Below are 18,400 nucleotides of genomic sequence, written 5' to 3' on the forward strand. Positions count from 1 at the left end.
CCTGGTTTTCCCAAGGAGGAAACAGCTCAGATAGAAATAATTACCATAGGGGCACCAGGTGGCTCGGTTGGTTGGGCATCTATCTCCAGCTTAGGTCATGCTCCCAGGGTCCTAGGACAGAGTCTTGTATTGGGCTCCCTGGTCAGCGGGGTGCCTGCTTCTCCCCCTCCCTCTATGGTCTCTCTCTCTTATTTTTTTAAAAGATTTTATTTATGGGATCCCTGGGTGGCGCGGCGGTTTGGCGCCTGCCTTTGGCCCGGGGCGCGATCCTGGAGACCCGGGATCGAATCCCATATCGGGCTCCCGGTGCATGGAGCCTGCTTCTCCCTCTGCCTGTGTCTCTGCCTCTCTCTCTCTCTGTCACTATCATAAATAAATAAAAAAAAAAATTAAAAAAATTAAAGGTTTAAAAAAGATTTTATTTATTTATTTATTTATTCATGAGAGACACACAGAGAGGCAGAGACACAGGTGAAGGGAGAAGCAGGCTCCATGCAGGGAGCCCGATGGATCACACCCTCAGCTGAAGGTAGAAGCTCAACTGCTGAGCCACCCAGGCATCTGTCTTTCTTTCTCTCACTCTCTTACTCTCATAAATAAATAAGTAAATAAATAAATAAATATTCTTTAAAAAAAAGAAATAATTACCATAGGGGATAAAATAGTACCCAGCGTAGTCTTCTCATCTGTAAAATGGGCATTCTAATAATAGAATCTACTCCAAAGGGTTGATGCATGAATAAAGTGCTTATCACAGTGCCTGGGACAGAATAATAGTTGGTGAAGAGAATATTCTAGGAAGGATAGAAGCCCCAGAAAGGAGGATGGCTCTGGGTCTGGGCTGGTCAGGAAGTGCACTGCCCCCCCACCCCCTGCTCCTGTAGCAGCCAGAGTGATCCTTAAGGTAGTCCTTGACACCCTGCCTGCTACATCATCCCACTCTCTTCACGCTTGCTCCCTGCTTTCTCTTCTTCCTGGCCTCCTTTTAGTTCCTCCGACCACAGGGTCTTTGCACACGTGGTGTCCTTTAGTTGTTTTTTTCCCTAAGTTAGTTCCTCCCCAAACTTCCCATGGTGACCTCTGGCTTTTGCCCGCCCTGCCACAGGAACGCCTTGCTTTCCTTTACTTTGTCTTCAGCAATGTGATCTTAAGGTTGATTCCCTTCTGGGCTGTAAATCCCAGGACATCTGCCCCAGATACATCTTTTTTTTTTTTTTTTAAGATTTACTTATTTATGAGAGAGAGAGAGAGAGAGAGAGAGAGAGAGAGAGAGAGGCAGAGACACAGGCAGAGGGAGAAGCAGGCTCCACGCTGGGAGCCTGACGTGGGATTCGATCCTGGGTCTCCAGGATCGCCCCCTGGACCAAAGGCAGGCGCCAAACCACTGAGCCACCCAGGGATCCCCGATACATCTGGTTTTGTGCACTGACGAATGGATCCCCAGTAGTACCGAATGGATCCCCAGTAGTACCGAATGGATCCCCAGTAGTACCGGCTCTTATTTTATTTGCCACCTCCAAAATAGCTGTTGAGCGAATGAATGTGGTGCCAGAAAATCATGGCTAATAATGCCATTTATGGAGCACGTACTGTGTGCCTGGCACTGAGCTGAGTTCTTTACGCGGGTCATCGTAATGTCCACGACACCCCTCTGAGCGAGGTGGTGCAGTGATCCCCCTTTTACAGTCGAGGAAAATGAGGTTGAGAGAGCTTAAGTGACTCCCCCAAGGTCACTTTCTTCCGCGTTAGGATGGGGGCGAGACGCGGGATTCACATCCAGGTCCTCCTGACTCCAAAGGGTGCGGAGGGGAGCCCCGCCGGGGTCCGGGGGCGCCCGAGCCCGGGAAGCGGCCCCGGGAGCAGTGGGGAGCCTTCCCGGCCCGGCTCCCAGCCGGTGGTGCAGCGCCCGCCCCCGGTCGCGGGCGCAGACTGGCGGCCGCCTCCGGGCCACGTGGTGCGCGCGGCGGGCGCGTCCGAGGAGCCGGCAGCGGCTCGGGCTCAGAGCGCTCGGGGCGGGAGGGCGGGAGGGCGGCCGGGCGCGGGCGGCGGGCGGAGGGCGCGGGGCCAGCGGGGCGGCCGGGGCGCTGCAGCCCGCGGCGTCGGGGCCGCCGCCTCGGGCCTCGCGCGCGCCTCGCACGGGTGTCTGCGCCCAGGGCGCACGGCGGAGGGACGCGGCGCCCGGCCGCCATGGAGCCCGCCCCCTCCGCCCGCGCCGAGCTGCAGCCCCCGCTCCTCGCCAACGCCTCGGACGCGCTCCCCGGCGCCTTCCCCAGCGCCGGCGCCAATGCGTCGGGGCCGCCGGGCGCCCGGAGCGCCTCGTCCCTCGCCCTGGCCGTCGCCATCACCGCGCTCTACTCGGCCGTGTGCGCCGTGGGGCTGCTGGGCAACGTGCTCGTCATGTTCGGCATCGTCCGGTGAGTCGGCGGCGGCCGGGCCCTCGGGGTGAGGCGCGCACCGCCGACCCGGGCTCCCCGCGCGTCCGCCTCCTGCAGGGGAGCCCGGCCCGGCCCGGCCCGGCCCGCCTCCGTCGCGAGAAGGACGCTGGACAGTGAGTGTGTGTGCGTGTGTGTGCGTGTGTGTGTGGGACCGAGTAACATTTGATCGTTTGTTCGCGTCCCCTGGCTTCTGCACGAGGCGATGTGGGACACTTTGGCGACAGTCAGGGTGTCTGCCACAGTTTGCCAGTGGGGGATCCTGTGTCTGTGACAGTACAGATGTATTGAAGGTTTGGACCTCGCAAGCCCTCCTGCGAGTGGGCGCCGGGGGACACAGCTGTCTGTGCAGGTGTGGGGGCAGGGGAGTGCTTGGGTGTCTGCACGCTCTGTGGGGGCGCTTGCCAAGTCCCATTTGATGGCCATCCCTTGGGGTTCCTGTGTTGTGCTTGTCCCGCACCATCAGTGGGCGATTCTCTCTGGATGAGACTGTGACTATGTGAGCGTGTTGTTTCTTGTCAAATCCCTGAAATCCAGGGGGAGCAGAGCACGCTGGGGGCGTGGGGGGCGGTGGCTTTGGAGCCTTGGGCTTGGGCGCCTGCGTGTGTGTCCACTGATGGAGAGCCCGTGGTTCCTGGGTCCGCTGGGCAACGGCTGTGGGGCGCCGGTCAGTTCTCTGCTTCCCTCCTCAGTGGCCATCTGGTCTCCAGCCCTGGATGTGATTCAGCGAAGCCTCAGCGCCTCACAAGTGCCCCGTGTCACCCTCTCCTCTTCTCTCACAGGCTTTTCTTTCTGCTCCAGGCAGCACTGGTTGGTTGGGGCGGGAGTGGAGTTTGTGCCTCCAGCTCAGGAAGCGAAATTCTCTTCCCGGTATCTATGTAGACTGCTGGGACTTTCTCAGAGATCCCAAAACATCATCGGCTTGCCTGGAAGCAGCCTCCTGACCCAGTTCTGCTAGCTCAGACGTGGGCAAAAGGGATCGAAAGGAAACTCCTATCCTTCTAACATCAAAGATGCCCTTGTATTTACTGATAGTTGGAAATGGGTCATCCGTGCTGGTTGACCAAGGGCACAGCCCTAAACCTCTCTGGGCTGTAGTGCCACCCAGCAGGAGAGATGTGGACTCAGAGGCTGGAGATAGGAACTGTGGTCTCAGCCCAGTGACCAATGCCCATCTCAGTGGGCACCCGAGTCGTCCTGTCCCACCTTCTGCCCCATGTGTCTCAGTTTCCTTGTCTGAAGGATAGAGACCCCATCTCCTCAGTTGGCAGTCTGAATTCCAGAGTCTAGGCTCTCTGCAGGACAGAGTGTTGGGCGTTGGAGCATTGGATGGGTGTGTGGGTGTTGAGGGAGCTTTGGCATCTTTGCTCCCCCAGGAAGAGTGGAGGGCACAAGAATTTCCTGTGCTCTCAGTGACTCATTACCAGCTACAGTAGGAGAATTTCTCCAAGCACAGGCAGGATTGATCTTTGCTGTGCGTTTTGCCAGTGATTCTCCCCACTTCGTCGTTGGAGGTGGTACAGGCTTTAGAGTGGGGCCAACCTGAGTATGAATCCCAGCTCTGCCATGAACTGGCTCTGTGTGTGACTTGGGTATGTCATGTAGCCTCATTGAGCCTCACTTTCTTCATCTATAAAATGGGGTAATAATAGAACCTTCTTCAACACGGTTTTTGTAAAGTATCAGTGAACAAACATATAGAATGTAGCTGGCCTGGTGCCTGGACCCAGGAAATGGAAGCTGTCTGTGTCGTGAAGAGGAGAAAATTTCCAGATCCCTTAGCATCTAGTGCCTTTTAAAGAAGGGAGGGTGAAAGAGGCACTTGTCCTGAGGTGAGCCTGAGGGTAGATTAGATTCTGAGTTCCAGGTTCCATGCACATACCCTCTTGGGGGAGCTCTAGGTGCGGAAGTAATCCCATTCCCAGCCTCTTCTCCAGAGACTCTGGCTGTTGGGTTGATGAGCACAGCCCCCCCACTCCAGTGAGCCAGGAGAAGGCCCCTCACTTCTGAGGGTCTGCTCAGGGAATGCTCTAGGCTTAGTTTGCTAAGGCTTCTCCCCACCAACCTTCCCCAGATCCCATTGTCAGATGCATCTTGCAAGCAGCATAGCTGTCCCCCATAGGTCCCCATGTTGCTAAGACATTTCTTGGGCCAATCATCTATGTGATAACTGTCTCTCCGGGTCTGAGTGATTTAATTCTCACCTACAAGCCTGTGGGATAGGCATTAGAATCCTCAATATGATCCCTTCCATCTTGCAGATGTGCAGTCTGTGGTTTAGAGAGAGGTGGGGTGATTTGTTCTCCGAAGGTCCCACAGCCAGCTGCAGACCTGGAGCTAAAACCCTGGTCTTGTGACTCCAAGTCTTGAACTTTTTCCAGAGCTGCCGGGGATAGGGGATAGTCAAAGAATTGCATGGAAGGAAAAAGGGGCAAAATTCTGTCCCTCTTTGTGTCCCAGATCATCAGAGAACAATGGAGACAAAAGAATTGTGAACCTACACATTATCTGGCCCAGGTATTTTAGGCTGCTGTCCAGGCGGGCGGGAGGGGTAATGATGGGGCTGGTGCTTAATTCTTCCCCACTGACAGGGAGGCTGAGGAGAGGGCCACTGCCTGGTGCTCTACTTCTGCTGCCAGAGCCCCAAGAGCAGTGGACAGAGGGGAGCCCAGGATGGAGAGAAGCCCCCTATCTGTCTGGTTTCCTGGTACCTCATGCAGGCCTTGGCACAACCAATAAATGAGTCAGTTGATTGGCTGAATGAATGAATGAATGGTTGAGGGAACAAATTCTGCTTGTCAGTCCTGAGCTCGGGCACTTGGAGGTGGGTGCAGGTGTCCAAAGGAAGATCCTGAGAAATCCTTGGGGTGGGAAGGGGGTTGGGAAACAAGGGCAGAGGTGGGGCTCTGAAGCCAGCCGTGTCTAAGTTCAAACCCTGAGTTCAAAGCCACTTCCTTGCTGTGCATTTGGGTTAGCAGCTTTACCTCCCTGAGGCTCATTTCTTCCCCTGTAAGGAGGGAATAGCAGCGATGTGTCAGGGGCTGCTGTGAGTGTTGTTGCTGAGCCATCTACCTGCTTTGAGAAAAGGGATTGTCTCTATGTGAAGGAATGAAAAGAATTAACTCATTCAGGAAAATTCTATGGATACACTGTGCTAGATGCTGAGATACAATGGTGAGGAAAAAAACCACGCCGTCTCTGTCCTCATGGTGGGAGGAATGATGATCATCAGCTAGTCATCTAACAAACGAATTTGTAGCAGTGCTGAGGGCGATGGGAGAGCAGGTGGGGACTTTGGGAGACCATGGTGGGTGTGTGGGGGTCTCACCTGGTCAGGAAGTTCAGAGAAGACCTCTGAGGAGCTGAAGGATGAGGAGTGGGTAACGAGGTAAGAAGCTGAGGGAAGAACCTCTGACCAGAAGCCTGACAGGGATGAGGGGCTAAGAACAAAGAACCTCAGAATCATGAAGCAGCCTCCACTCCCGCCTCCCCCACACTCTGGCCCTCTCCCTACTTCAGGGACCCGCTTGAGAAGCCCACTCTTCCTTCTGGATGCACGAGAGGGGCCTCTGGGAATGGTGCTCTTAGCAAACAAAAAATTGTGCTCTGTGGTTCCTGACGTTTCTGTGAAGTATGAGCAGGATTTGGGGGGGACATTGGGTCCCCCGGCAGAGCATCATCTAGTCCCTCAGTGTGAGTTCAGCCACCGTGGTAACCCTGTGGGTGCTCAGAGCAGATGCCCGACAACCCCTCTTGCTGGCGGTCAGGTCAGTGCCCTGAGCGGGGCTGGCATCTCAGAGTTCCCACTGGTGGCCCGCTGGGTAGGACAGGGTGTGAAGGGCTTAGCACACCCCCATCTCTGACAGGTGACCCCCTATATCTTCCCTCTGCATGGCCCAGGACTTCCTAGTTTGCCTGCCCCAGAATCCAGGCAGGAGAGTGGAGTCGATGCTTTTCCACGTGGCCACCTGTCTGTTCCCTAGCCTGCCCTGTCTCCCTGCCTGCCCTCCCCCACTCGTGCCCTGCTGTGTCTCTTACCACCCCTCTCTCCACCCCCCCCCCCCCGCCACCCCTGCTTATAACCAGCCTCAGCCTGCCTCGTCATGACTGTTTCCGGCAGTGCTTCTCTGCCCCTTGGTCTCTCCCTTGGTCCCTAAATCTTCTGACTTCTCCTCCTATCTGGTGCAGGCTCTGCCATTTACTAAGCTCTTTAATGAGTTGGATTGTGACCCTGTACCCGAGTTTCTTCATTTATAGAGTGTGGATCATAGTACCTGACTCATGAACACCTTTGCCCTAAAGATGACAAAACAACATTGGTCAAGCAGCATGTTTTCCCTCCCATCCCGAGCGCCTGCAGTGTACAGCAGAGCTGGGAAGGGAGCTTGGCCCCGGGCCGCATGGATGGGGACAGGGTCATGACAGATGAATGAGGAGTTCTGGCTGCTGGTCTTTCTACTGCCAAGGTGCCAGAGGCTGCTGGGACTTTGCAGGATTGGGAGCTCTGAGTCCCCACCTTGGTTTTTGGAGGCCCAGAATGAGCCCCTTGCCTTCTTGTGTCCCTCCTGTCTCTAACCTGGGTTGGGGTCTGTGGACCCAGGGTGAGATCCAGTGAGGTGACACAGTGCAGTGAGTGGTAGAGGTCATGGCTGGGGATCAGGAAGTGCCAGGTCTTAATCTCAGCTGGACCGTGTCCTGGTGGTGTGGCTTTGGGCAAACGGCTCCCTGAACCTCATTTCTACATCTGCAAAATTGGTGTGATCAGGGGAGCTTTGGGGGAGGATCCAACGAGCTCATGGATATAAAGGCTGCAGCACAGCACCTGGCACACAGTAGGCCCTCAGCGTGTGCCAGGTGCTGTGATTAACTAGCACACCCCGGCTGCTGCTCCAGGTGGGCCAAGTGCGGCTGGGGGACCTGTTTATACTTTCCATCTTTGGCCCTTCCCTGCTTCCTGAATAATCTGCACATCTACTTATTCAACAAGCATTTGCTGATGCCGACCCCTGCCAGGCCTGCCCAGCCTCAACCCCCATGGCCCAGACTCTCAGCTGAAGCTCCAGCATGGCCTCTGGCTTCCAGAGCTGTGGGAGGCCAGCACAAGCACCTGACCCAGCCAGAGGAGGTACCGCCTGTGCTGAGTCGTGAAGGGGCAGGAGCAGTTGGCTACTTGGAGAGGGGCGGAACATTCCCAGCAGAGGGAACAGCATGAACAAAGAGACGTTCCCAGGATCACTGAGAGCTGCAGAGGGCGGGGAATTTTACCGTGGTGGAGCTGAGTAAGTGCCAGGGGCTGGGTGGCTTTGAAGGTGGAAAGGCTGCAGGGACAAAAGCCCGATCTGCCTCGCAAGTAGGTGTCCTCCTCAGCCTGGCAGGGTTGTCAGGAGCATCTGCTGTGCACTGAGCTTTGGCTGGACCGCGCTGGTGGGGAGGAGGAATGGTGGAGAGATGGAGGAGAGACCTGGAGACAGGCCGGCATGGTTGTGTCAGGGGCTACACTGAGGCAGGAGTTGCGGGTCTAGGCAGTGGAAGCTGAGGCTGGACTGGCTCTCGGGTCCCACGGTAAGGTGACCATACTGGGAAATGAGGGAGCTCGGAGCCACAGGCCTTGGGGAAGAGGACTTTAGAGCAATCTGGGTGGAATGGTGTTCAAGAGGATGAATTGGGTATGGGTGGGCATGGGGTGGGAAGGAGGAAGGAGGGCCGCAGTGCAGGGAAAACGGGCTTGCTCAAGGGCGATGGAAGAGAGCGGTGCCACTTTGGATGGGTCACCAAAACCCTGGCGTCAGTTGTCCCCTTTCTAAAATGGAGTGCTGGGGCACCTGGGAGGCTCAGTGGTTAAGCGTCCGACTCTTGATTTTGGCTCAGGTCATGATCTCAGGGTCATGAGATTGAGCCCCGCGTTGGGCTCCACACGGGCATGAAGCCTGCTTAGGATTCTCTGTCTCCCTCTCCCTCTACAAATATGCTTAGGATTCTCTGTCTCCCTCTTCCTCCCTCTCTAAAAACAAACAAACCAAAAATGTCCTTTAAAAAAAAAATAAGAGTGTGTCAGACCTTCAAGAAGGCAGGAGGCTGAGCCATTTGACCCCCCCCCCCCCCCCCCCCGTGAGGCTCAGCAGGGAGAGCAAGCAGTAGCCCTGGTTGGTGTCTCCGTGGCACCTCCTGGCCTTGGCCCCTGGCCTGCCACTTCCCAGTTCTCGGGGCGTTCCCTGGAGAGTGTGTGTGACTCACAGACCCACTGGGGTGAGCCCCGAGTCACCAAGGGCACCAAGAAGCCTCTCCTGAGCCTCCGCCACATGCCAGAGGCTTTTCCGGCTGCATGACAGCCCTGCAATGGGGGCTGTAGATTCTTATTTATAGATGAGGATGGGAAGGCTCAGAGGAGCGGCCGCCTCTCACAGTCCAAAAGGTGCAAACTCAGGTCTTTCTGACTCCAGACCCACTCCATGTCCGCTCTGGCACTGTTGTCCACAGGATAGCTGGGGCGAGAGCTAGTGACACATAGTTAGAGGAAGGGAGGAGCGGGCTCTGCTGTCTGCAAATCTCCAAGGCCTCTGCGTGGGCTGACATGCGATCGGGACCCAGCTGTGCTGTTACAGAGAGCGAGAGCGAGCCTCGGCAATACACAGCCTCAGTTTTCTCATCTGTGAAATGGGAGTAGCGTTAGAGCTTCGCAGGGTGGTTTTGAGAAGTTCATGGGGCCTGATGTGAAGGACTTCAGCACCCAAGCAAGTTTACAGTAAACATTTTCTATCTTTCTTTCTATCATCTTTCTTTCTATCATCTTTCTTTCTTTCTTTCTTTCTTTCTTTCTTTCTTTCTTTCTTTCTTTCTTTCTTCTTTCAAGATTTTATTTGTTTATTAATGAGAGAAACAGAGAGAGAGGCAATGATATAGGCAGAGGGAGAAGCAGGTTCCATGCAGGGAGCCGGATGTGGGACTCAATCCTGGGGACTCCAGGATCACGCCCTGAGCCAAAGGCAGACGCTCAACCGCTGAGCCACCCAGGCATCCCTATTGTGTCTGTTTCAAAGGCTTGCTTTTCATTCTTTCAACTGGCATTTATTTTTTTAAGATCTTTTATTTATTTAAGAGAGAGAGCACCAACTGGGGGCGAGGTGGGGGAAGAGCAGAGGGAGAGGGAGAAGCAGACTCCCTGTTGATCAGGGAGCCTGACAGGACATGGGCTTGATCCCAGGAACCTGAGATCATGACCTGAGCCGAAGGCAGACGCTTAATCAACTGAGCCACCCAGGTGCCCCATTGATCAGTATTTATTGAGCCCCAGAGGAACTGGAATTATTGGGTAGATTGTATAGGGAAGTTTTATTAGCTCAATATTAGAAATTTTCTTTTGCTGTAAAGCTAACACAGTTATTTCAGAAAATATGAAGAAGTTGAAGTAGAAACATATATATTACCCATAATCTCACTACAAAGAAAAAAGCTTCATCATTTTGGTGTATTTCCTTTCCATCTCTCTCTCTCTCTCTCTCTCTCTCTCTCTCTCTCTCTCTCTCTCTCTCTCTGCCTGTGTGTGTGTGTGTGTGTGTGTGTACTTTAATGATAGCAGGATCACAGTATTGGAACAGTGATCATGTTATATATAATACCTTGTAAGTAGTCTTTTCACTTGATATTACATCATGAATGTGTTGTCATGTTATCAAAGATTCTTTGAAAACATGGTTTTTTGATGGCTGCATTGTATGAATGTGTTCTATTTGTTGGGGGGGCTTATGTTATTTCCAGTATTATGGCAATCTAAACAGTGCATCTGTGAACATTCTTGAACTCTTATATTTGTGACACCTATTTTTACTTCTACAAGGAATTTTCCAACAGTTAAAGCTCTCCAGGGGCGCCTGGGTGGTACAGTTGGTTGGGCATCTATGTGACTCTTGGTTTCAGTTCAGGTTGTGATCTCAGGGTTGTAATATCAGGCCCCACGTCAGGCTCCATGCTCAGCATGGAGTCTGCTTAAGTTTTCCTCTCTCTCTCCCTCTGTACTCCTCCCACTGTACTCTCACACATGCACTTCTCCCTCTAACATAAACACATAAATCTTTAAAAAAAAAAACTCTCCAAGAAGGTAAGAGCTGCTGTGTAATGTAGGGAACTTCCCATCTCTGAAGGTATGCAAGAGGACACTGGAAAACCACTGGGTGGAGGCACAGCTTGGAGATTTGGGTGCAGAAAAAGAGAAACATAACTGTAGGCTCCTCTCCCCAACACTGAGATTCAGAGATGCTGTGATCTCAGATCCCCCTTCTACCCTTCCTGGCAGATGATGCCTGTCTGGAGGCTGCGCAAAGGGCAAGGCATGATTTCATTAACCTCAGAGTCCTGGGACCTCTAAATCCAATTGGCTACCCAGAACATCATAACATGCACAGGAAGAGGGATAATCGTGGGCTTGAGCAGAAAGCCTGGCTTAAATTAGCAATTTACCATCATTGGCTGCAGCGGTCCTATTACCAGCTGGGGGATATGGGGTGGGATGGGGTGTCTGGATTGGATTCTATTGATTTATAGCTCCCTGTGCAGCTGCAGAAATCAACAGCTTTGTCTCTGGCCAGGGTGGGTGTGTATGGAAAAGAATCTCGTCTTCTGTAGCTTTCTGAGTCTTGATGAATCGAAAGAACTCAAACTTCAAAGTCCTGTGAGGTCAAAGAGCCCCTTTCAACGCACACAGCATAGGGAGAGGCGGAAATGGCCTCCGTCTTCCCCCCTGCCGAGGTGACCTTTTCACCGAGGTGGAGAGCTTTGAATCATGGACGATGATTCTCTTTACTGAACACTTATTTTGTGCCAGGCAGTCAGCCTAGAGAGATATGGATACTACCCCTTTAATTCTCACAGACCCACATGAGGTGAGTTTTTGCTTCCATTTATAAGTGAAGAAGCTTGAGGCACAGAGTTCTGTTACACGAGCAAAGTCCTGGAGTCAGACTGAAATTAGGTCACTCTGATCTCAGGGCCCACACTCTTAACTACTGGCCTGTCTTCTGCCACTCATATGCCAGGTTCAGTCCCTCTAATTTAAAAATGGAACTGATGCTTGGAGAGGTTGTGTCTCTTGAGTTAGTGGCCACGGCAGCATTGGAACTTGCCTTTCTTAACCCCTTGTTGCCTCTTGCATCTCTTTCTACTTTTGGGATTACCTGGGCTAAGGGAGAGCCAATGGGTAGCTAAAAATAGTCATACCCAGGAGCATGCAGAGTGGGTACCTGTACAGGGCAGCCTGGCCTGGGAGCCACTGACATCCCAAAGGCCCAAAGAAGTCCAAGAGTCCTGGGGCAGAGCCAGCAGCTGGCAAGGCAGCCACATCCTTCAGATGCAGAGAGATCGGGGTTCAAACACGGATCTGCTTCTTGCTGGCCTTCATCCTTGGGCTCACCTCACCAAGCCTGTTTTCTCATTTGTAAGATGGGGATGATAGAAAATCACCTGCATTGCAGGGTTGTGGCAAACATACATTCAGCAGCTCATCGTAATACCAGGCATGGTTCTGGGGGCTATGCACGTAAAAGTGATCAAGACCCAGTCCCTGGGTGCCTGGGTGGCTCTGTCAGTTAAGTGTCTGCCTTTGGCTCAGGTCATGATCCTGGGGTTCTGGGATTGATCTCTTATTGGGCTTCCTGCTTGCGACCTCTCTGTCTTTCAAACAAATAAAATCTTAAAAAAAAAAAGAAAAAAGGCATAGTCCCTGCCCTCATGAAGCTAACATTCCAGTGGGGGAAAAGATAGACAATAAATAAGTAGATGTAAGGCCAAGGCTATAGGCCAAGAGGTCAACTAAAAGAGGCCTGGAGAGAGAGAGAATGGTGGGGTTGCAGTTGTACATGGTGAGGTCGGGGAGAGGGAACAGTGAAGGTGAATGGAGATGATGTATGGTCCCAGCTCAGGGCCTGGCCTGGAACAGGAAGTTGTTGGTGATAATGATGCCTTCTGGCTGGTTTCCCGGCACTGGGGAACCAGGGACAGGATTAAGCCAAGGGAGGAAAACTGCTTCTCCCGGCCAGCCCAGATGCCTCTGCAGGACAGATAGAGATAATCTGTTTCCCTTGGTTACGAAAACTCATCCTCCTGAAGTGCTGGGAAATGCCCCCCTTTCTAGTGATTTTCCGTTCCTCCCTGGGAGAGCTGGGGCAGGGAAGTGGAGCCCAGCCTGTGGCCAGAGGGCTGCCCGCCAGGAGGGGCAGGTAGCCCCTGAGACACTCCCTTCACCTGCGCAAGCCTTGTCATCCCAGCAAAGCGTGACATATTGACTCCACAGGACTTGATGCTGAAAATAGTGCTGCTGACCTTTCTTGAGTGCTGACAAGGTGGCCAGCTCTGTGCTGAGCACCTCTCGAGTATTATCTCACTCAATTCCCCTGACTCTCTGAGGCTGGGACCATATTTCTCTCCATTTGACAGATGAGGACAACTGAGGCTCAGAGAAGCGAAATCACTTGCCCAGGGCCACAGTTGGTAAGTAGCAGTCAGCCAGTGAACTGAGGCCCCCCTGACTCCCAGAGCCTGTGTGTGCAAAGAGACTGTGACAGCCTTTGATGCCAACGTGAAAAATGACCTTTTTTTTTTTTAATAGCACCCGGGATTAGGAGATGCCGTGGAACAGGGTGGTTTGAGTCATAAAGTTATTAAAATAATAAATTGTTAATAAATAAAAGAAAAGTAAAACTCTTGTGTGTCTGGCAGAGAGATATATGATAAGTAAGGCACAGCATGCCCAAAGGCCTAGAGGTGAGAAACCTGGGTTTTTTGGAACATCTGACTTTTGCATCCTGGTTCTGTTCACACTGTACTCCTAGACAAGTGCCTCTGCCCTGTGGGTTTTGTTCCTTCTGTGAACAAAATGGGAATACATAGCTCTCCACTTCCCACGGTGGGTGTGAGTTGAAGGAGAGGATGGATGTGATGTGCCCTGCACAGGGCCTACCTTGCCCCTTGTCCTCAAAGAGTGTCCCTTGGGGGCTGAAGACAGGTTGTCTCATCCCTGTATCACCCACACTGTGGTCGCTAAGAATGACAAATTTGCACGCAGTATTTTTACATGGAATTGTGGGACATTTACGTGGTGATGGTAAGGAATCAGAATAATCAAGAACTCGTCAAATCCGACTTGGCAAAAATGAGCCTGTGCTTTGGTAATATCACAAGGCTTCAAACAGGGGACCTTGCTTGTAAAAATCTCAGTCTCTACAGCACTTCCATGGGGGCTGGTGTTATTGTCCCTTTTCTGGTGAGGAGAGTGTGTGGCTCCCTGGGATCCACCTCGGCCTAGAGCATGGGCTCTCCGGTCCGTATCAGATAGGGTCCTAGCAGAAAAAAACAAAACAAAACAAAACAAAACAAAACAAAACTTATGGCTTATGCAGTTGTGGGGTCTGGCCAGGCTTGCTGCGGCCGGAAACTCTCAGGCAACAGCTGATGCCACAGTCAAGAGAAGAATTTCTTCTTCCCCTAGGAAGCCTCAGTTTTGCCCTTAAGGTTGACCCTCATTACCAAGGGTAACTTCAAGTCAACTGATGGCAAATAGCAACCACATCTACAAAATCCCTTCATGGCAACACCGAGATTGGTGTTTGATTATATAACTGGGTACTGGAGCCCGGCCAGGTTGATGCAGAAAACTAATCATCACAGGATCGGCCAGACTTGGACTTGGGTTCCGGTACTAGAGCTTATAGTCTGTGTGACCTTGGGCAAGTATCTCTGCCTCTTTGAGCCTCAGTCCCCTCATCTGCCAAATGCAATGATCCTTCTTACCACAGTCATTTGTTGGGAGGATGAAGTGCAATGATGTAAATCCAGTGCCTTTGCCCACGCCTCTCATAGAACTAGGGGAGCCGTACACAAGTAGATGGTCATGGATCAGTGTTTTCTAGTTGTAATGCAATTGCCTTCCCTTTTACACTGGTTGCTCCTGCAGGGTGGGATCTGTGTCCCCTTCATCTTCTCTACTATTTCCTAGCTCCATCCCTGACCCTAAGGAGACATCACTAAGTATTTCCTAAATATCTAGCTGACACTTTGTCAATGAGATTCTCTCTATGGAGTACTTGGGATCTATAATCAAAATCCCCTAACCACAAGACAAGAGGGAAGATGTGCAGGAACCTCAGGCCTCTCTTCTCTCTAGAGTAACCCTTTGCTTCTCTGCTTAGTAAATCTCTCCTCTGGGGAGCCTTCTCTGATGCCCCCAGGCCAACAGACATCCCCACCGCCCCGCCACGTTCCTACCCTGTCCTATGTGTCCCTCCCCCACCATTCCATACATACTTTTCCAAGCACTTGATTGCTCATCTCCCTCTCTCTTCAGGGGAGCAGGTGTGGGGTGAGAGTAGTGGCCTTTGTTCACAGCTACAGCCACAGCCGAGGGTCTGACACTCAGGCAGCAGGTCAGTAGGTGTGTGTCGGAGGGACTTGTCCTATTTCCAGAGACCCATGACTGGCTGACTATGCTACACTGGAGGAACTCTGCTTTCGGGGGGCCTCTGTTGTGTCTGGCTGCTCCGTTGCCTGGTCCAGCCACCCTTAAGCCAGAAGCAGAGCCAGCTTCTCATCGAGAAGCTTGTCTCCATCCCCCTGGCTTCCATGGGCATGTTGTGATTCTTGAACTGAACTGGTTAGGACTCTGCCCTGTTCATTGCTGAGCATGGCCTGGCCACCCCAGCCCCCACTCATGTCCAACTCAGGTCCCTTTAGTTCTGTGTTCCAGGCTTTAATCTTCTCCTGTGACATGCCTTGTTATAATTAACCACTTTCCTTCCTTGGGCCTTGCCAAAACTGAGACAGCTAATTAATTTCTGGCGACTTGCCACCCCTGTTAAATGGTGGGCAGGGACGGAGCCTGCAGCCTGGGCTTGTTTTGCCAGTGGGAAGAGCAACCTCCCTTTGTCTACAAATAGAGGGAGCCCCGATTAGACCCCGTTGGCTGGCATGCAGATGCTTTGTTTAAGCTGTTTATTCCCCCACCATGGGCAGGACCTTTGTGATCACTGCTGTAGCTGTGCCTCGGCATCCTCCTTTTGTAAAACAAAGTGATTGAACTTGATATATAGGGAGAAGATGATGGGGTAGAGGTTAGGCTAGTGAGTTCTGGAGTCTGAAGGACCCAAGGCCCAACCCCGCCACTCCTCGCTGTGGGACTTTCAGTGAGTTGCTTCACCCCTCTGAGCCTCAACATTCCTCACCCGTAGAATGGGGCTAATACTCCCCTCCTGTGCAGATTCCTTGGGATACAAATACACCTGTGGCACTCATTTAGCAGTACAATTGGCACAGAGTAAGTGTTCAGCAAATACGCTCACCGCCACCTCTCCTTTCAGTGCTAGCATTTTATATTCCTGATGCAAAAAAAAAAAAAAAAAAGTCCTTTTGTTGGGAGAACTGGAGAGTGGAGCACTTTGAACTGACAGGGATTCTTCTGTGTTTGAGGCCATGGCTGGCAAGATGCTTAACTCCTCTGTATCCACGTCTTAGGGCTGCCATAACAAATGACCATAAGCTGGGTGGCTTATAACAACAAGAATGTATTCTTCCCCGTTGGGGTGGCCATAAATGTGACATCAAGCATGGCGTGCTCCCTGCGAAAGCTCTTGGGAAGACTCCTTCCCCGTCTGGCCTCTGGTGCTGACTGGCAGTGCCTGGCATCCCTCGGGTGTGCGATTGCATTCTTTCCGATTGTCGTCCGTTTTCCCATGGGTTCCCTACATGTGTGTCTCTGTGTTTCTTCTTATAGGGACACCATCATAGGGGAGTTAGGGCCCACCCTCATCTAGTGTGATCTTAATTATATCATCTTAATTATATCTGTAAAGACCCTATTTCCAGATAAGGTCGCATTGGAGATTCTAGGTTGACATGAATTTGGGGGGCACCGATTTAACCCAGAACACTCCCCAAGTCTCACTTCCCTCCTCTGTGTAAGGATGATAATAATAGGGGCACCTGGGTGGCTCAGTCGGTTAGGTGTCTGCCTTCAGCTCAGGTTGTGATCCCAGGCTGCTGGGATCCAGCTCCACATTGGGCTCCTTGCTGGGTAGGGAGCCTGCTTCTCCCTCTGCCCTCCCTCCCCCGCTTATGCACTTGCTCTCTCTTTCACTCTCTCTCAAATAAATAAATAACATCTTTTTTTTAAAAACAAGATGATAATAATAGTAGCAACTTCATAGGGTTGCTGGAGTAATTAAATGAGCTAATCTATGTAAATGCCACAGTAGAATTCAATAGAAGACGTCAGGCCCGTGTAAGCACTGAGTCAGTGGAGCTGCTGTGATGGAGACCATGAAGATGATGAAGGTGATGGGGACAGATCCATCCGTAACACTGGCTACTCCCTGGACACAGGGACCTAGAATGTAGCCATATATTAAGAGCCCAGGCCCTCAATAGGAGTTCTGAAGCCTTAGATAGGAGCCCCCTCCACACTTTCCCTTTGGCCTCAGCCCCCTTGAGCCCTCCTCTGAGAGGAGCTCCTAGGAGGACAGCTTGGAAGAGAAAAAAGATCATGGCCTCTCAGGACTCAGGAAACTGACACCCTGTGTAACCTCCTGAAACTGTCCTTCCCTCTCCGGGCCTCAGCTTTCCAATCTGTAAAGTGGGAGAGGAGGTTGGAAGAGGTAAGAGCCTCTTCCGGCGCACAGTTCCAGCACAGGGCTCTGGGTCTCACCCCAGTGGTGGCAGGTTACCAAAGGCCATCACGGAGTCAGGCCAGGACTCCCAGGACAGCTCGGCAGGTGTCATGCTGGGGCCTTTTTCCTCATTTAGACAAGAGAAGCCCCTACAATATAAGCAGCATGCTAGGGACATCGTAGGCATGAACTCATGTGGTACTTGCTCCACCTTCATGTGATAAGATCATCATACCCAGTTCACAGAGGAGCAGACTGAGGCTCGGGGAAGTTAGAGCTTGCCTACGTTTGTACAGATAGAGACAGAGCTGGGGCTTAAATCTAGGTGTATCTGGTGCTCAAGGTTTTTCCATCTGTCTTTCCATCTTGTACCAGTTTCCTAGGGCTGCCCTAACAGATTCACATGAGGTTAAAATAACAGAAATGTATTCTGTTACAGTTCTGGAGGCCAGGAGTGCACAGAGCGTCTGGAGGGCCTCACTCCCTCTGAAGGTGCCTGGGAAGAGTCCTTCCCTGACTCCTCCTACTTCTGGTGGCTCTGTACCTGTTGTGCTGTGGGGCAGCACCACTCATGTCTGTGTCTTTGTCTTCACCTGGCATCTCCTCTTCTGCCCAGGTGGCTTTTCAGAGTCAGAACCCCACCCAAACAGTCCAGTATGGTCTCATCTCAAGATCCTTAACTTAAATATGCCTGCTAAGACTCTTTTTCCAAGTAAAGTCAGTACATTCACAGGCACCAGGGCTTAGGACGTGGACTCTGCCTTTCTCAGGGCCACTTTTTTTTTTTTTTAAGATTTTATTTATTGGGATCCCTGGGTGGCGCAGCGGTTTGGTGCCTGCCTTTGGCCCAGGGCGTGATCCTGGAGACCCGGGATCGAATCCCACGTCAGGCTCCCGGTGCATGGAGCCTGCTTCTCCCTCTGCCTGTGTCTCTGCCTCTCTCTGTGTGTGTGTGTCTCTCATGAATAAATAAATAAAATCTTTTTTTAAATTTATTTATTTATTTATTTAGTCACAAAGAGAGAGAGAGAGAGAGAGAGGCAGAGACACAGGCAGAGGGAGAAGCAGGCTCCATGCAGGGAGCCCGACATGGGACTCGATCCCGGGTCTCCAGGATCACGCCCTGGGCTGAAGGTGGCGCTAAACTGCTGAGCCACCTGCGCTGCCCCATGGGGCCACCCTTTAACCTGCTAAGGCTATCAAAGGCTCGGTGGTGACTGTATCTGCTGAATCCCTGGCCCGCAGTGCCAGGGGCTGGGGGGGGGGGGCAGGGCATTTCTGGAGCAGTTTACAAGGAGAAGTTGATGAACACTGCTGGGAGCT

General features: G+C 52.3%; 1 protein-coding gene across 1 annotated transcript in view; it reads left to right on the forward strand.

Annotated features, from left to right (window-relative positions):
* The first annotated feature begins 2,118 nt into the window (after window positions 1–2,118).
* Window positions 2,119–18,400, forward strand: part of OPRD1 (opioid receptor delta 1) — a 33,176-nt gene continuing 16,894 nt past the window's right edge. Inside the window, exon 1 of the mRNA XM_055332363.1 lies at window positions 2,119–2,414. Within this exon, the coding sequence (XP_055188338.1) occupies window positions 2,188–2,414 (227 nt within the window). The 5' untranslated portion in view covers window positions 2,119–2,187. The remainder of the gene's footprint in view (window positions 2,415–18,400) is intronic.

Source organism: Nyctereutes procyonoides, unplaced genomic scaffold (genome assembly GCF_905146905.1).
Source record: "Nyctereutes procyonoides isolate TBG_1078 unplaced genomic scaffold, NYPRO_anot_genome, whole genome shotgun sequence".
Taxonomy (NCBI): Eukaryota; Metazoa; Chordata; class Mammalia; order Carnivora; family Canidae; genus Nyctereutes; species Nyctereutes procyonoides.